Source organism: Phoxinus phoxinus, assembly GCF_949152265.1.
Source record: "Phoxinus phoxinus genome assembly, chromosome: 5".
Lineage (NCBI taxonomy): Eukaryota > Metazoa > Chordata > Actinopteri > Cypriniformes > Leuciscidae > Phoxinus > Phoxinus phoxinus.
Genome location: NC_136880.1, coordinates 11,109,914 through 11,122,415, shown reverse-complemented (window position 1 = coordinate 11,122,415; position 12,502 = coordinate 11,109,914). Strand labels below are relative to the sequence as shown.

General features: G+C 37.6%; 1 protein-coding gene across 1 annotated transcript; it reads right to left on the bottom strand.

Moving 5' to 3' along the window:
- Positions 1–549: 549 nt before the first annotated feature.
- LOC306998947 (uncharacterized protein) lies at positions 550–12,059 on the bottom strand (the record flags this gene model as incomplete). The annotated part of the gene is made up of 5 exons (XM_079613346.1): positions 11,427–12,059; positions 11,297–11,351; positions 10,817–10,966; positions 1,611–3,742; positions 550–612 (listed from the first exon to the last, which is right to left on the bottom strand). The coding sequence occupies exons 1-5, from the start codon at positions 11,511–11,513 to the stop codon at positions 550–552; spliced, it is 2,487 nt and encodes an 828-aa protein (XP_079469472.1). The 5' UTR covers positions 11,514–12,059.
- Between the last annotated feature and the right edge of the window lie 443 nt (positions 12,060–12,502).

The following is a 12,502-nucleotide window of genomic DNA, read 5'->3' as shown; positions in this document are numbered from 1 at the left end:
CAGGCGTTGAGTAGTCGCCGCGACCCTGTGCCATGATCCAGCCACTAGTGCTTTTGCACACAGCACTTTACACTTGTTTACTTTTTGTTTGCACTCGTTTACTTTTTGTTTGCACTCGTTTACTTTGTTTGCACTCTTTACTTTTTGTTTGCACTTGTTTACACATTTTCTTCTGTTGTTGTACAGCACATTGTACAGAAGCATGTTTGATTTTTCAAATTAAAGTAACTTATTTTTTCATTTTCACGTATCTTTACATGTTGTGTAGGCTATGTATGATGCGTGCCTATGAAAGGACGCATTTGTATGTGTGCGTGTATGAAAAAGGTGTCCTAAATGAAAACTGTGCAACCCAATGTCACAAAAAAGACTTGTATTGTATAGATGTATTATACTTAATTTTTCAACTTTAAAGTGCCCATAGCAAAGCAAAATTGAAGATGAGATCTCCTTTATGTCACATTTACATCTCCTAGATATAAATGAGCACTAATTGAGACCAAAGTGGTTTTCTCATTCTTCTCAAATGTCTCTCCTGAGAATTAAGTCTCACATTGAGCACAGTGCAAGTTCTCTAAATTCTCTCACAGCTGTCTCTTTTCCTGATCTCAACTAAGAGAAAAATGAGACATACTGTGCTGCTTTCAAATATGTCTCAATTTGATCTCAGTTATATCTCAGTGAGAAATATGTCTCGTACTGCTCACTATTTGAGTTCTCAGATTCTCTTACAGTTGTCTCTTTCTAGTGTTTCAGCAAAAAGAACAGTGCAAGCTCTCAAATTAGTCTCAATATGAGACATTATTTAATATTATAGCTCAATCATATCTCAGTTTATCTCACGCAAAATTTAAGAAAAGAAGTCAATTCAGGCAAATAGATGGTTTACGTAATAATAAATTTAATTAATACATTTCTGACACAAGCCATACAATTCATTAATTACAATTTTGAGTTCCAAAACGTAACCCATCAAAACATAAGCCATGATGTGCTCAAAAGACACCTTTGTGAACTTTCTAAATGTTGACATTGTGCTGACAGAATTCACAGCAAAGCTCTATTGTATAGAGCAGTAAAAGTGTAACACATAATAGAGCACATGCTGTTTTAATTCAATTAATTCAAGCACCCTGATAATACAATAGAGGCAATTCATCTTGCCACCACACACCCTGACCATGACCCACTGTTGCATCCAGTATAAACCCAATATTATTAAGGGGTTAAAACTTTTCAAGTGTGTTTGAGAAATTAGCTGCAAAAACAATGCCAGGCATAGATGTCAAGTCTAAGAAAACAACTTTACCCAATATATGATCCAAGGAAACTACTGTATTAACAGAGGTTTCCAATAGGGGAACAACATGACTGCATGTACCATTTGTTACACTATCATGCAGCAAAGAAAAACCAGCAACTTTGAATTCATGAACAAGGGCCCATTTGGCATATGAATGTTCTGAGGTAAAGAAGAACTCAATCTGTCCATACTTTCTTTGTCCATCACTAGAAAAAACGACTGTAAAATTGTTTCTTCTATTGCCTTTCCCATAGTGTTTTGAGGTGAGATAATTTCTCTTAACTTGTGCCCTGTGAAATATCCTTACTGTTTTAGAACTGATACAATGACCAGTATGTCTTTCCAATGTAGAGAGTTGAACTGTGTCCAGTTGAAGTTCACTAGATGCTCCATATAGTTTGGTCCTAGACAAATCATTGTTTTCCTGACAGAAACTATCATCTTTAGTCATCCGTGTGTAAAATTCAGCTATGGCATTCCCTGGTTTTATGGTTTGTGAAATAACAGGAATAGACTGCACAAGTTTGACTGCATGGACCATCTGCATAGGTATATTTTGAGTGCCATGTATGAGCCTTAACAAATAGCCATTCTTGTCCTCCAAATGGAAACACGAATGAGTCCATAATGGACCAAGGGCCTTCACACTGTCTGCTAGGTGCACAAGAAGGTGTACATTTGCAGTTTCGTACCGCTCACCATATAGATTAGCCATTTGGGAACAAAAGTTCCACAGTAGTTTCTCTGCATGATCAATCTGTTCAACTGATATGGATTCCATCAACAAAATGAAAATGGCTTCACTTAGTAGAAGGAAGTGCTTGTAGTACAGTGTTGCAAGAATTCCACGGAAAACAACAGGTCCATAGAAGATCAAAATATCCCGATATTCTGATGCTTTAAAAAACATTCTGTGAGATGTCACTAATCGAGGATATCGAGTGGAGGATGGAGGAGAGATATCCTGAAATCGCCTGTCAATTTCCTTTGCATTTTTTGCCATGCTGAAGGGCTGACGAGAAAACTCTGAAGAAAACCACAGAACCATCAGAAGGCGCATTACTCCAAGAAGGACTGAGTGCATGTAATCTATGGCAGTGCCTTTGATAAGGTTATAACATTTAAGTTTGCTAAGCCAACAGGGACCCTTCACTCCTTTAACGGTGGTTTTGGTCTCATTTGAGATTTTCATATCAAGAGCAAACTTTTCATTTGTGCGCAGTGGGCCTTTTGGATCTCTATGTTGGTATGGAAATGCATGAACATGTCCCCTTTCCCCTGTCTTTACAGTCTCTCCTGGCTGCTCACATTTATGACATCCAAATTTCCCATTGTATTGCACTGAATTAAGGACTAATGCTTTAGCAGGTAAGTCGCATGTTCCAGCAATGGTGAGCACTTTACACACAAAAGGTTCAGATGTCAACTCTGCAGGTTGCACAAGAATTCCATCATCTGCAAGTTTACTCAGTGTGTCACCTAGTGGTCTAAGGAATGTAACCATGGATGGTTTTGAGTCCCCATACCAAAGTCCAGCAAATATCATATTCTCTCTTTTTGTGCGTTCCATGAAACTCAGTTCATTGATGATACAATAAAAAGGCCACACTGAAAACTTGGACGATTTGAAAATAGGTACCCCATCTGTGTTCCAAGTAAGTGAGATGTTTTTAGGGTCACTAAGAGGACCACTCCCATCTACAAGCTGTTTGTAAATTTCTCCATCATATATATCTTCAATGTTGTTAGGATCTGTCTTCTTCCTGCTTAATCTAAAGTTAAGTTTCTCCTGAAAACCTGCCTTGAGAAACAATGACCTTATTTGGGCATCAATTGGAACCTCTATGAAGGATGAGGATCTTTCTTCTGACACACTGGTCCCACAAGATAGACATTGTAATTGTTCACCTTCTAATGACCCAAAACAAGTACTGCAATATTTATGCAATACAATAGGAGATGATGCAGCATGTGAGAAAAAAAAGTCTTTTAACTTCTGTACACTGTTTAAGCAGTCTGTATTCAGACTATCAGGACAAACCAACTTAAACATTTTAAGCAAATCACTAAGGGCCTTATCAGTTACTTTATGACAGTTTACGTAAGCCATGATGATCAGAAGGCTCTCTGCAACAGTTATTGATGCATTGTCATATAATGGTTTGTGTGTTGTGTCCTTGAAATTTGACTCTTCTGCACAGTCCTCACTCAAACCCTCTTCAAATCCCTCATTGAACAAATGTCCATCATCATATGTCCAATCCTCCACATCAGGGAGAGCTTCCTCAAATAATTGAGATGGATCATACTCAGCATTGCCATGTAGTTCAGTTGTTAGGTCATCAGAAGGATCTCTGAAGGCTGATCTGGAAGATGGTTCTTCATTGTCTTCGATAGAGTTAACAGTTGAAATACTCTCTTGTGCCACGCTACCTTGTGCTGGTAATAAAATAGAATAAAAATAATTAAGGGTCAAAAAACATCTTGTCACAACCCAAAACCTATATCGTCTCAACCTGTATATCACTTTCTTACACTCAGATTATTGTGTCATATTTTAGCAGGATCTGGGGTCTCATTTATAAAACTGTGCGTAGGATCCTTACTAAAAGTGTACGTGCGCCCGAAAGCCAAAAATGGCATGCGCAAAAAAATATTCAGACTTATAAAACCGTGCGTACGCCAGAACCTGCGCAACATTCACTTTATAAATCCCAGTCAGCAGAAGATTGTGCGCACATGCGTCTCCTCCCCGAAATAACCATATAAGGAGCTTACAATGCCTAGTTTTACTATGCATATCTTCATCTGCATAACATTTGCATATGATTATTCATTCACGTGATCATCTAACATGTTTACCGGTAGGTAGCCAACAAGACATTAGTCAATATGAAATATGGATGTGCGTCACGTCACATTAATAAAAATAGTTTAGTTTGCCTTTTTTTTAAAATAAATAAATGAAATAGTGTAAAATACATTTATTTTTATCAATCTTTTCCACGGGCTAAATCTTAGTTTTAATTGAAACAGATTTAGACCATGTTGTGCATTATTTGCACTAAGCTATTTTCTCAGACAATTATTCATCTATTCATTTAATACTCAGCTATCATGATAAGCAATTATAGTTAAAACATTAAAGATGCCAGAAGAAAAGTGTTCAAAAGCATTGCATCGACAACAAATATTTCTATTTATTGAATATTTAAATTTTTGTCAAGTCATCTTCATTTATATAGCGCTTTTAACAGTGTAGGCTGTTTCAAAGCAGCTTTACAGAGACAAATGGATAATACTTGGTATTATCTAGCTATTTATCTAGCTTTTTCTAGCTAAAGTTAGTTGTGATTAATTCACTTCCGTCGCAACGTTCATTAGTTATTAAATTAGGGGCCGCTAAGACGACACCGTTCTCTCTACACAGACTTTAATGCGAACCTGTGATAAACTCTGATGGCGTTCACATGCGCATTAAAGGGCACCTATTATGGAATTTTGAAATTTACCTTTCATGTAGTGTGTAACATAGATCTAAGTGAACAAAAACATCCTGCAAAGTTTGAAATATGAAAGTGCACCGTATATAAAGTTATTGTCTTTCAAAAGTAAGAGTCGACTCTGAGTCATTTTTATGAATCGTTAGAAGACCGAAGCTTTTTCTCTGACTAGATGACGTCAACTTGTCAAGTTATTTGAATACGATACGCCCACTTATTGCGCTCCAAGGCCAGGGAAAACTAACGTGAAAACATCATGGCGATGAGACGCTGTGTTCTGAAGTGCGACTCAAAAGCCAACTTTTTTCATCTGCCCAAGGAGGAGCATTTGAAGACTAAGTGGCTACAATTCATATAACTATACCACAGAAGTATAGTCCGAGCCTTGTGCTTTGCTCGCGCCATTTTGAAGACGATTGCTTTTTAAATGCAATCAAACTTGGATTCGCGAGCCGGCTGATATTGAAGGAAGGTTCAGTTCCAAGTGTATTTGCATCAGCTTCCTCCTCCGTATCACAACCTGTAAGTGTTATTAATAATTTTTGCTTTTATATTTTATGTAGCATGCTTAATAATTATTTTGTTTGTTGTGTAAGCACCGTTTAGCTTCTAGGTCTTCAATGACAATTGTATTGAGATGTGAAGTGTTTGTCGTTGTTTTCAGAGTTGTCTTAAAGAATAGAATAATACCTCGTACTAGTAACGTAACTGCATTTTTTTTTTTTTTTTTTTTTTTTAAACGTTATGTTTATGCATCGGGCTAACGCAAACAAAGACTGATTGTGCTTTTACAATATGAACTCTGGGCTATGGTCGCTAACATTAAATTCTTTATCTTATTTTTAGTTTTTTTACTACAAACTAAAGCAGTGGACTATATCATTATTATAACAAAATTGAAAAGCATCATTGTACTCCGTGTTAAAAATAAGTATTATCTCTGTAAACACTGCTGGGTCATCTGACCAATCAAGGCAGATTAGCGTCGCGCAAAGGAGGGGTTTGAAAAACGAGTCGTTGAACGAATCATTTGGGAGTCGGTGAGCAAATCAGGTAAAAATAAATGCATATTATACGACAACAAAAGTGTTTTTTGTCATTGCATGCATGTAAAACTGTTGTTGGGGACACCCTAAACAACATTAGGAACATTTTAAATGTCATAATAGGTGCCCTTTAAGAAATTATTCTAAGATTATGTGCTTTTCAATCTATGTTCGCAGATTATTTCTCTCTCTACAGACCAAGATCAAATGAACTTGTCTGGCGATGTAATGATTTCATGTAGGCCTATTTTAAGTGTTTAACTCCAATGAGAATGGCATATTCAATCTAAATGTTTAATATTAGAAGTAAAACATATAGTTTAGTAAATTATTAATTTATTTATTTAAACTGTTATTGTGAACATGCACTGTAGCCTATGTATGATTACTACTCATAATAAAGATTTACGGTTTTACGTCAGGCTATATTATGCGTCAGTTTCACTAAACGGCCCAACGCGCTCGCTGACGCGGACATTTAAGAATGGATGGATATTTGCTTCAAGTGATATGCTTGGTGAGTGAAATTATTATCTTTCTGTAGCTGTATAATTTTCTTTGATTTTCTGCCTAAAAGTGACCAAAAAGACATAACTCCAGCTAGGGATGGGCGATATGGCTTAAAATCCATATTGCGATATACATTGCAGCCTCTTGCGATAACGATATATATCACGATATATAAATTACAATAAAACCATTTCAGAACAGGTTACACAGACCCTAAGGAAAGTCAAACTATTTTTTAAAGAAAGAAAGAAACGGTGTAGTTTTGAGAACATTTATTGTGCAAAACTGTAATTATACAACATAATGTTGCAGATAAATAAAATTCAAGTACACTAGCTGCAGAGACTTTAAATATTAATATTAATGTTTGTTTAAAGAAACTAATGTTTAAATATTATGGCTAGCAGCTTATAAAAACCCCAAATTCAAAATTAGAATATTGTGAAAAGGTTTTACAGTTTTTTTGGATTGCTTAAGCACGATTTTCAAAACAGGGCCCGTGTTTTCAAAACACTACACACAATTAGCAGAACCACACACCCAATTAGCAAAACACTACAGATCCTTTGCATAATTAAACACACTTGTAAAAAATATACACTTCTGTTTAAAAACCACACTTTGTTACCATATGAAACACACACGTTTCACATTACTATACTCTGTTTGCACGAGTTACACTCTGCTGTGATAAACCTAAAACACTTTTAGCACTTCTACTTCCATATGATTAGAGTAGGCTACCATCAACAAAGTATATATAATGTAAATTCACCAAACACTACACAAGACAATGTTGCAGACTGAAGAAACTCATTTATTTCTCAACACGCCCAAAATCTTGACATGGAGATTCATAATACTGTAACAAAATGTCACTTTACGTATTGTACTGTAAGTTTACTGTAAAAAAATAAAAATAATAAAATAAACTAGACATTGTCTCTTCGCCTAGCTGGATTTGGCCAGAGAATTTCATCGCAAGCAATGTTGCAATATTGTCATTAGCAAGACACCTTGGAAAGACACATCTTGAATGACGAATCCATCCTTGCATTGCTGCTACCTCCATCTGGTCACAGGCCTCCTCCATGGCTTGGATGAGGGGTATCTCAGCCTGGAGACGGAGATCATATACCTTCCACCGCCATGCCGAGAAAAACTCTTCTATAGGGTTGAGGAATGGAGAGTATGGTGGATGATACAGGACGGTGAAATGTGGATGTTGCTGAAACCATTTCTGAACCAGAGCAGAGCGGTGGAAAGACACATTGTCCCAGACAACAATGTATTGCATATGAACTCTGCATATTATGATCGATTTGATTTGCTGCTGTTAACGTTGTGCAATTGGTCCAATAATGTAAGTATGAGTGCTGTGTTGTAAGGGCCCATATGGGCATGGCGGTGGAGGACCCCATTCTGTGTAATGGCTGCACAGTGTTATATTACCCCCACGTTGCCCTGGGACATTGACTATAGCCCTGTGGCCAATGATGTTTCTTCCCCTCCTTCGTGTTATCGTCAGGTTGAACCCAGCCTCATCTACGTAAATGAACTCATGCTGGATCTCCTCTCCATCCATTCGTAAAACTCTCTGAAGAACAGTGTCAGGCAAAATTGTGCAGTTCAGTGTAGATCTAGTACCTTTCCAGTCGAAATGTTCTTATCACACTTGCCACTGTGTATCTGCTTAGATTTGGCTGTACTCGCAGTCCAGCCTCCCTCAGCGTCAGGCCGTGGTTGACAACGTGGTCAACCAGTGTTGCGCGGATCTCATTTGTCAGATTCGGTCCTCTTTGAGCACTTTCTTGTCTTCCTCATTCTCCTCCTCATCTTACTCTTTCTCTTTCCATTGTGCTTGAAGACCGATGAATTCACCTGCTGCTTTTTATAGTGCTTATACACCTGATTGGTGTGTCTACAATTAAGCGAACAAGTGTTTGCACACCTGATGACTGTGTTGAACCAATTGGTTTGACGGTGCGGTAATTTGACAGCCAGTGCTTTGGTATTGCAAGGAAGTGACTTCATGATAGATTTTTGTGTGTAATGTATGTTAAGTGTGTTTAGTGTTTTGCAAATCACTGTGTGTAGAGTTTTGCAACAAGTGTGAGGTTGACAATGTGCTTATAGTTGTGCAAATATGGGCTGATGTTTTGCTTCTTGAGTGTAAGGTTTTGCTAATAGTGTACTACTTTTAATTTTAGTGTGTAAGCAATCCAAAAAAACTGTAATAAGCTGTAAGTACGGTGGCCGAGAGAGCTCAACGCACTGCAACGGAAGAAAACACATGCAAATAGAAAAAACGCATGCAAATAGAAAAAAACTCATGCAAATAGAAAAAAACGCATGCAAATAGAAAAAAACACATGCAAATAGAAAAAAACGCATGCAAATAGAAAAAAACACATGCAAATAGAAAAAAACGCATGCAAATAGAAAAAAACTCATGCAAATAGAAAAAAACACATGCAAATAGAAAAAAACACCCGCAAATCAAGAAAACATCTTCATCAGTTTCACAACATACGTGTGCTCCAAATACTCACAACACAACCAAATACAGAAACGCGCTGCAAATAGAACAGAACACAACGGAAATGTTTCCGGGGAACCCAATAAGTGACGGACCCGGCTGGGACATGCTTATTGCTCGTGAGCATCCCTATGCCCTACGCCCTTAGAAGGGCAGACGGCAGAGCCCTTGAAGTGGGGACTTTGGAGGGAGCAGGGCACTTGTGTGCCGTTATGTAGCCGCTTGGAACGGACTTGATGATAAACGAAAGACAACGTAATTTCCTCATTATATTCATAATAGCTGTTCTTACCAGAAATATAGTTTTATTGCTGTTAACATAACTGTTGCAAATAAATATAGATTTTATACAACAGTTTTTAAAATATGCGTCATATTTGGACCCTGCATTCTAACATTTCTTATGAAACTTATTTTAACGTAACATGACAAAATGTGTACAATGTAAGTTAACTGATGTATAGATTAATATCTTTCCCTCATGTTCTTTTTCTCTATCTTTTTATTGATTTATTTATTTGAGTCTTCAGCTCATTGTTCTTATCTGATTAGTATTCTTATAACATTGAACATATTGTAAATACGTTTTGTATATTGTATACAAAGTTGTATGTCATAAACGTGTCCTCTCTATGTTTTGCAAAAAATAAATAAATAAATAAATAAAATGAAAGTAGCTTTAAGCAGTATTAAGCACCAAGCACGTCCCAGCCGGGTCCGTCACTTATTGGGTTCCCCGGAAACATTTCCGTTGTGTTCTGTTCTATTTGCAGCGCGTTTCTGTATTTGGTTGTGTTGTGAGTATTTGGAGCACACGTGTGTTGTGAAACTGATGAAGATGTTTTCTTAATTTGCTGGTGTTTTTTTCTATTGGCATGTGTTTTCTTCAGTTGCAGCGCGTTGAGCTCTCTCGGCCACCGTATGTAACCCATAATCATCAAAATTATAACAAATAAAGCCTTGTAATATCTCACTTTGCATGTAATGAGTCTAAAATAATATATTAGTTTCACCTTTTACTTTTGCATGATATTCTAATTTTTCGCGTTTCACCTGTATACGTCAAGTAAAGAAAATGCTTTAAGTATAAAAGTTTGTTTACAGTAGTGCCATAGACAGTAAAACGTGCAAAACAGTGCAGAAGGCACTCCAAATGTAGTTTGGCTATTTTTTTTAAAGGACACAAAAGATGCAAAGAGCAGAAAAACTGATGTCTTCTCAGTTAAAAAGCAACAACAACGAATCTTAAAATCGGGCACACACAGAGATGTTGTGTTTACACCACTATTTTGTGAATACGCGCTGGTATTCAGTGACATGTTTTGTTTTGAGGTGGTAGAACAGATTAGTCGTGTGTGTTACCGAACTGTTGCCCCACACACTCTGTATAGTTTGCTGCTGCTCGTCGGACGGCTTAAATCCAAACCAAGTCCAAATAATGGATGATGCACCTTTTTCACCAGCTCCTCCGTTTCGCTTTCAGCCATGTTTACTCAAGATGACGACGAATATGATGCGTTTCAGCCGGTTGCAGCTCGTGGCTCTAAATTCCGCGGGTAGATTGCGTCATCAACATGCATTATCGCAATAGAAATAAAATCTCTATCGTAGGCCAGTTTTGTATCGTTTATATCGCATATTGTTTATATCGCCCATTACTAACTCCAGCTCAACATCGGTGTCGCCAAACTGCGCCGTCTCCAAAACGTTCGTACGCATGGGTCAGAGTTTGCGTGCAGGTGCGCAAATTATCCCGTCAAGTTTGTTTTTATAAATTCACAACTTATGCGTCGAAAGTGGCGTACGCCTGTTTCAAGGCCTTTTTTGTGCGTACGCATGCTTTATAAATGAGACCCCAGCTCAGTGACAAAATATACTGTACATCATTACAGACAGACAGACAGGGTGTGTGTACCTGGCAGGTGGTGAGAGACTTGATGTCCGAGTGTGAGTGCGGTACATCCTGCATGGACACCAGGATGTTGGGCGTGTTCCCCTTGAAGTACAGCGTTTTGGGTTCCTCCAGGAGGCACCCCCCCCTGCTGTGTTCCGCTGCTGCTACCTCCTGACACAGACAAGAGGACACATCAGTGGTTCACACCTTTTTTCTAGATCAATATTAGAGTCTCATTTTGCTTAAATTAAAATTTTCAGATTTCTCCTTTCTTGTAAGAAACTCAAAAGATAAAAAAAAGAAAAAGAGAAGAATAAGAGAAAGCTATTTTGCCATGGTTTGACCAACTGTAGACTGCATTCTATCTACTATCTATTTACAGGGTCTGTGATTCTTAATCAGAACTAATTCTGTTCAGGATCTCTCTCTCCTCTGCACATGGGACTGGGTGTGGCTTTTTGAACATTAAACACACACCAACCAACACATTTCATAAGTTACCTAAATATTGCTGATCAGTCTCCACATGAACACTGGTGGCTGCAGGGAGGGATGACTGCAGGGAGGAAAATAAGGCATTAAATATCCTATCTGCAGCCAATTTGCAACACGACTATGCCAGGCTACTCACCAATTGTGCAGCCCGTCTTGGACGTTTATTTGGGTCTTCTTCATTACCAGTCCTTCTCCATCGTTTTCCAGGTTTTCGTCTGGTCATTTTGACACTCCAATACTATATAAATACAGACCCCAGTTGATGGAATATACAGTGGAACTTTTTGTAAAAGTAAAACTCTATATTCTGATGAAGCGTTTATTCAGTAACAGAGGTTTACATCTAATAAGCTCTTTAGTAATACATAATGCATGTAATTATAATGCAAGTTATTTGTATTACTAACTCATGTAAATTATACCTCCTAATATTTTTATAAATAATCTATTAATTATGTAGCAGCGTGAAATATACATGATCAAGAACAAATACAGCTAGGCTTATGATCACCACTGAATGAATACCAGAGTTTCAATGTCACTGTTTTGTGCCAAATAATTCCACAAATACACACGTGTATTTCTCGTATGTTTTGACATTTCTGAAGAGTCTGAAGTCTAGGAGATTTGTAACCATAGATATATATAAGTTGGCGAGTTGTAATTATTTTAATAAAGAATAGAGTTCTGCTAGTCAGGGTAAACCTTGCTTGAACTTGGCTTGAACTTGAATTTTATTCTTGAACTTGGTCTGGTGATAGCCAGACTAGAGTTCTGTAGACAAACATTTACAGTATGCCTATTAGCTAGGTGTAACGTTAGCATAGCTAGTGGTAACGTTAGCCCCTTGAATGTGGCATTCGCAATGCGGTGACGTTACTCCAAGAATTCAATTCAATTCAATTCAAGTTTATTTGTATAGCGCTTTTCACAATACACATTGTTTCAAAGCAGCTTTACAGAAAATGCATTTAAAAAATATACATACAAAAATACAGTTAGTTAATCATGAAATTTAGGGCATAGCATATCGCCGGCGTTGGGTCGTCTCTTCACAGGCGTCGAGTCGTCTCATCACAGGCGTTGGGGCATCTGAAGTCTCCATGAGAGGCTGGATACTAACTGGAGCTGACAAACTCTATTTGAGTTATCTCGGGACAGGCGTCCCGAGATAACAAAAAAGGCAGATGGGAAATAATTAGCGTAGCTGCT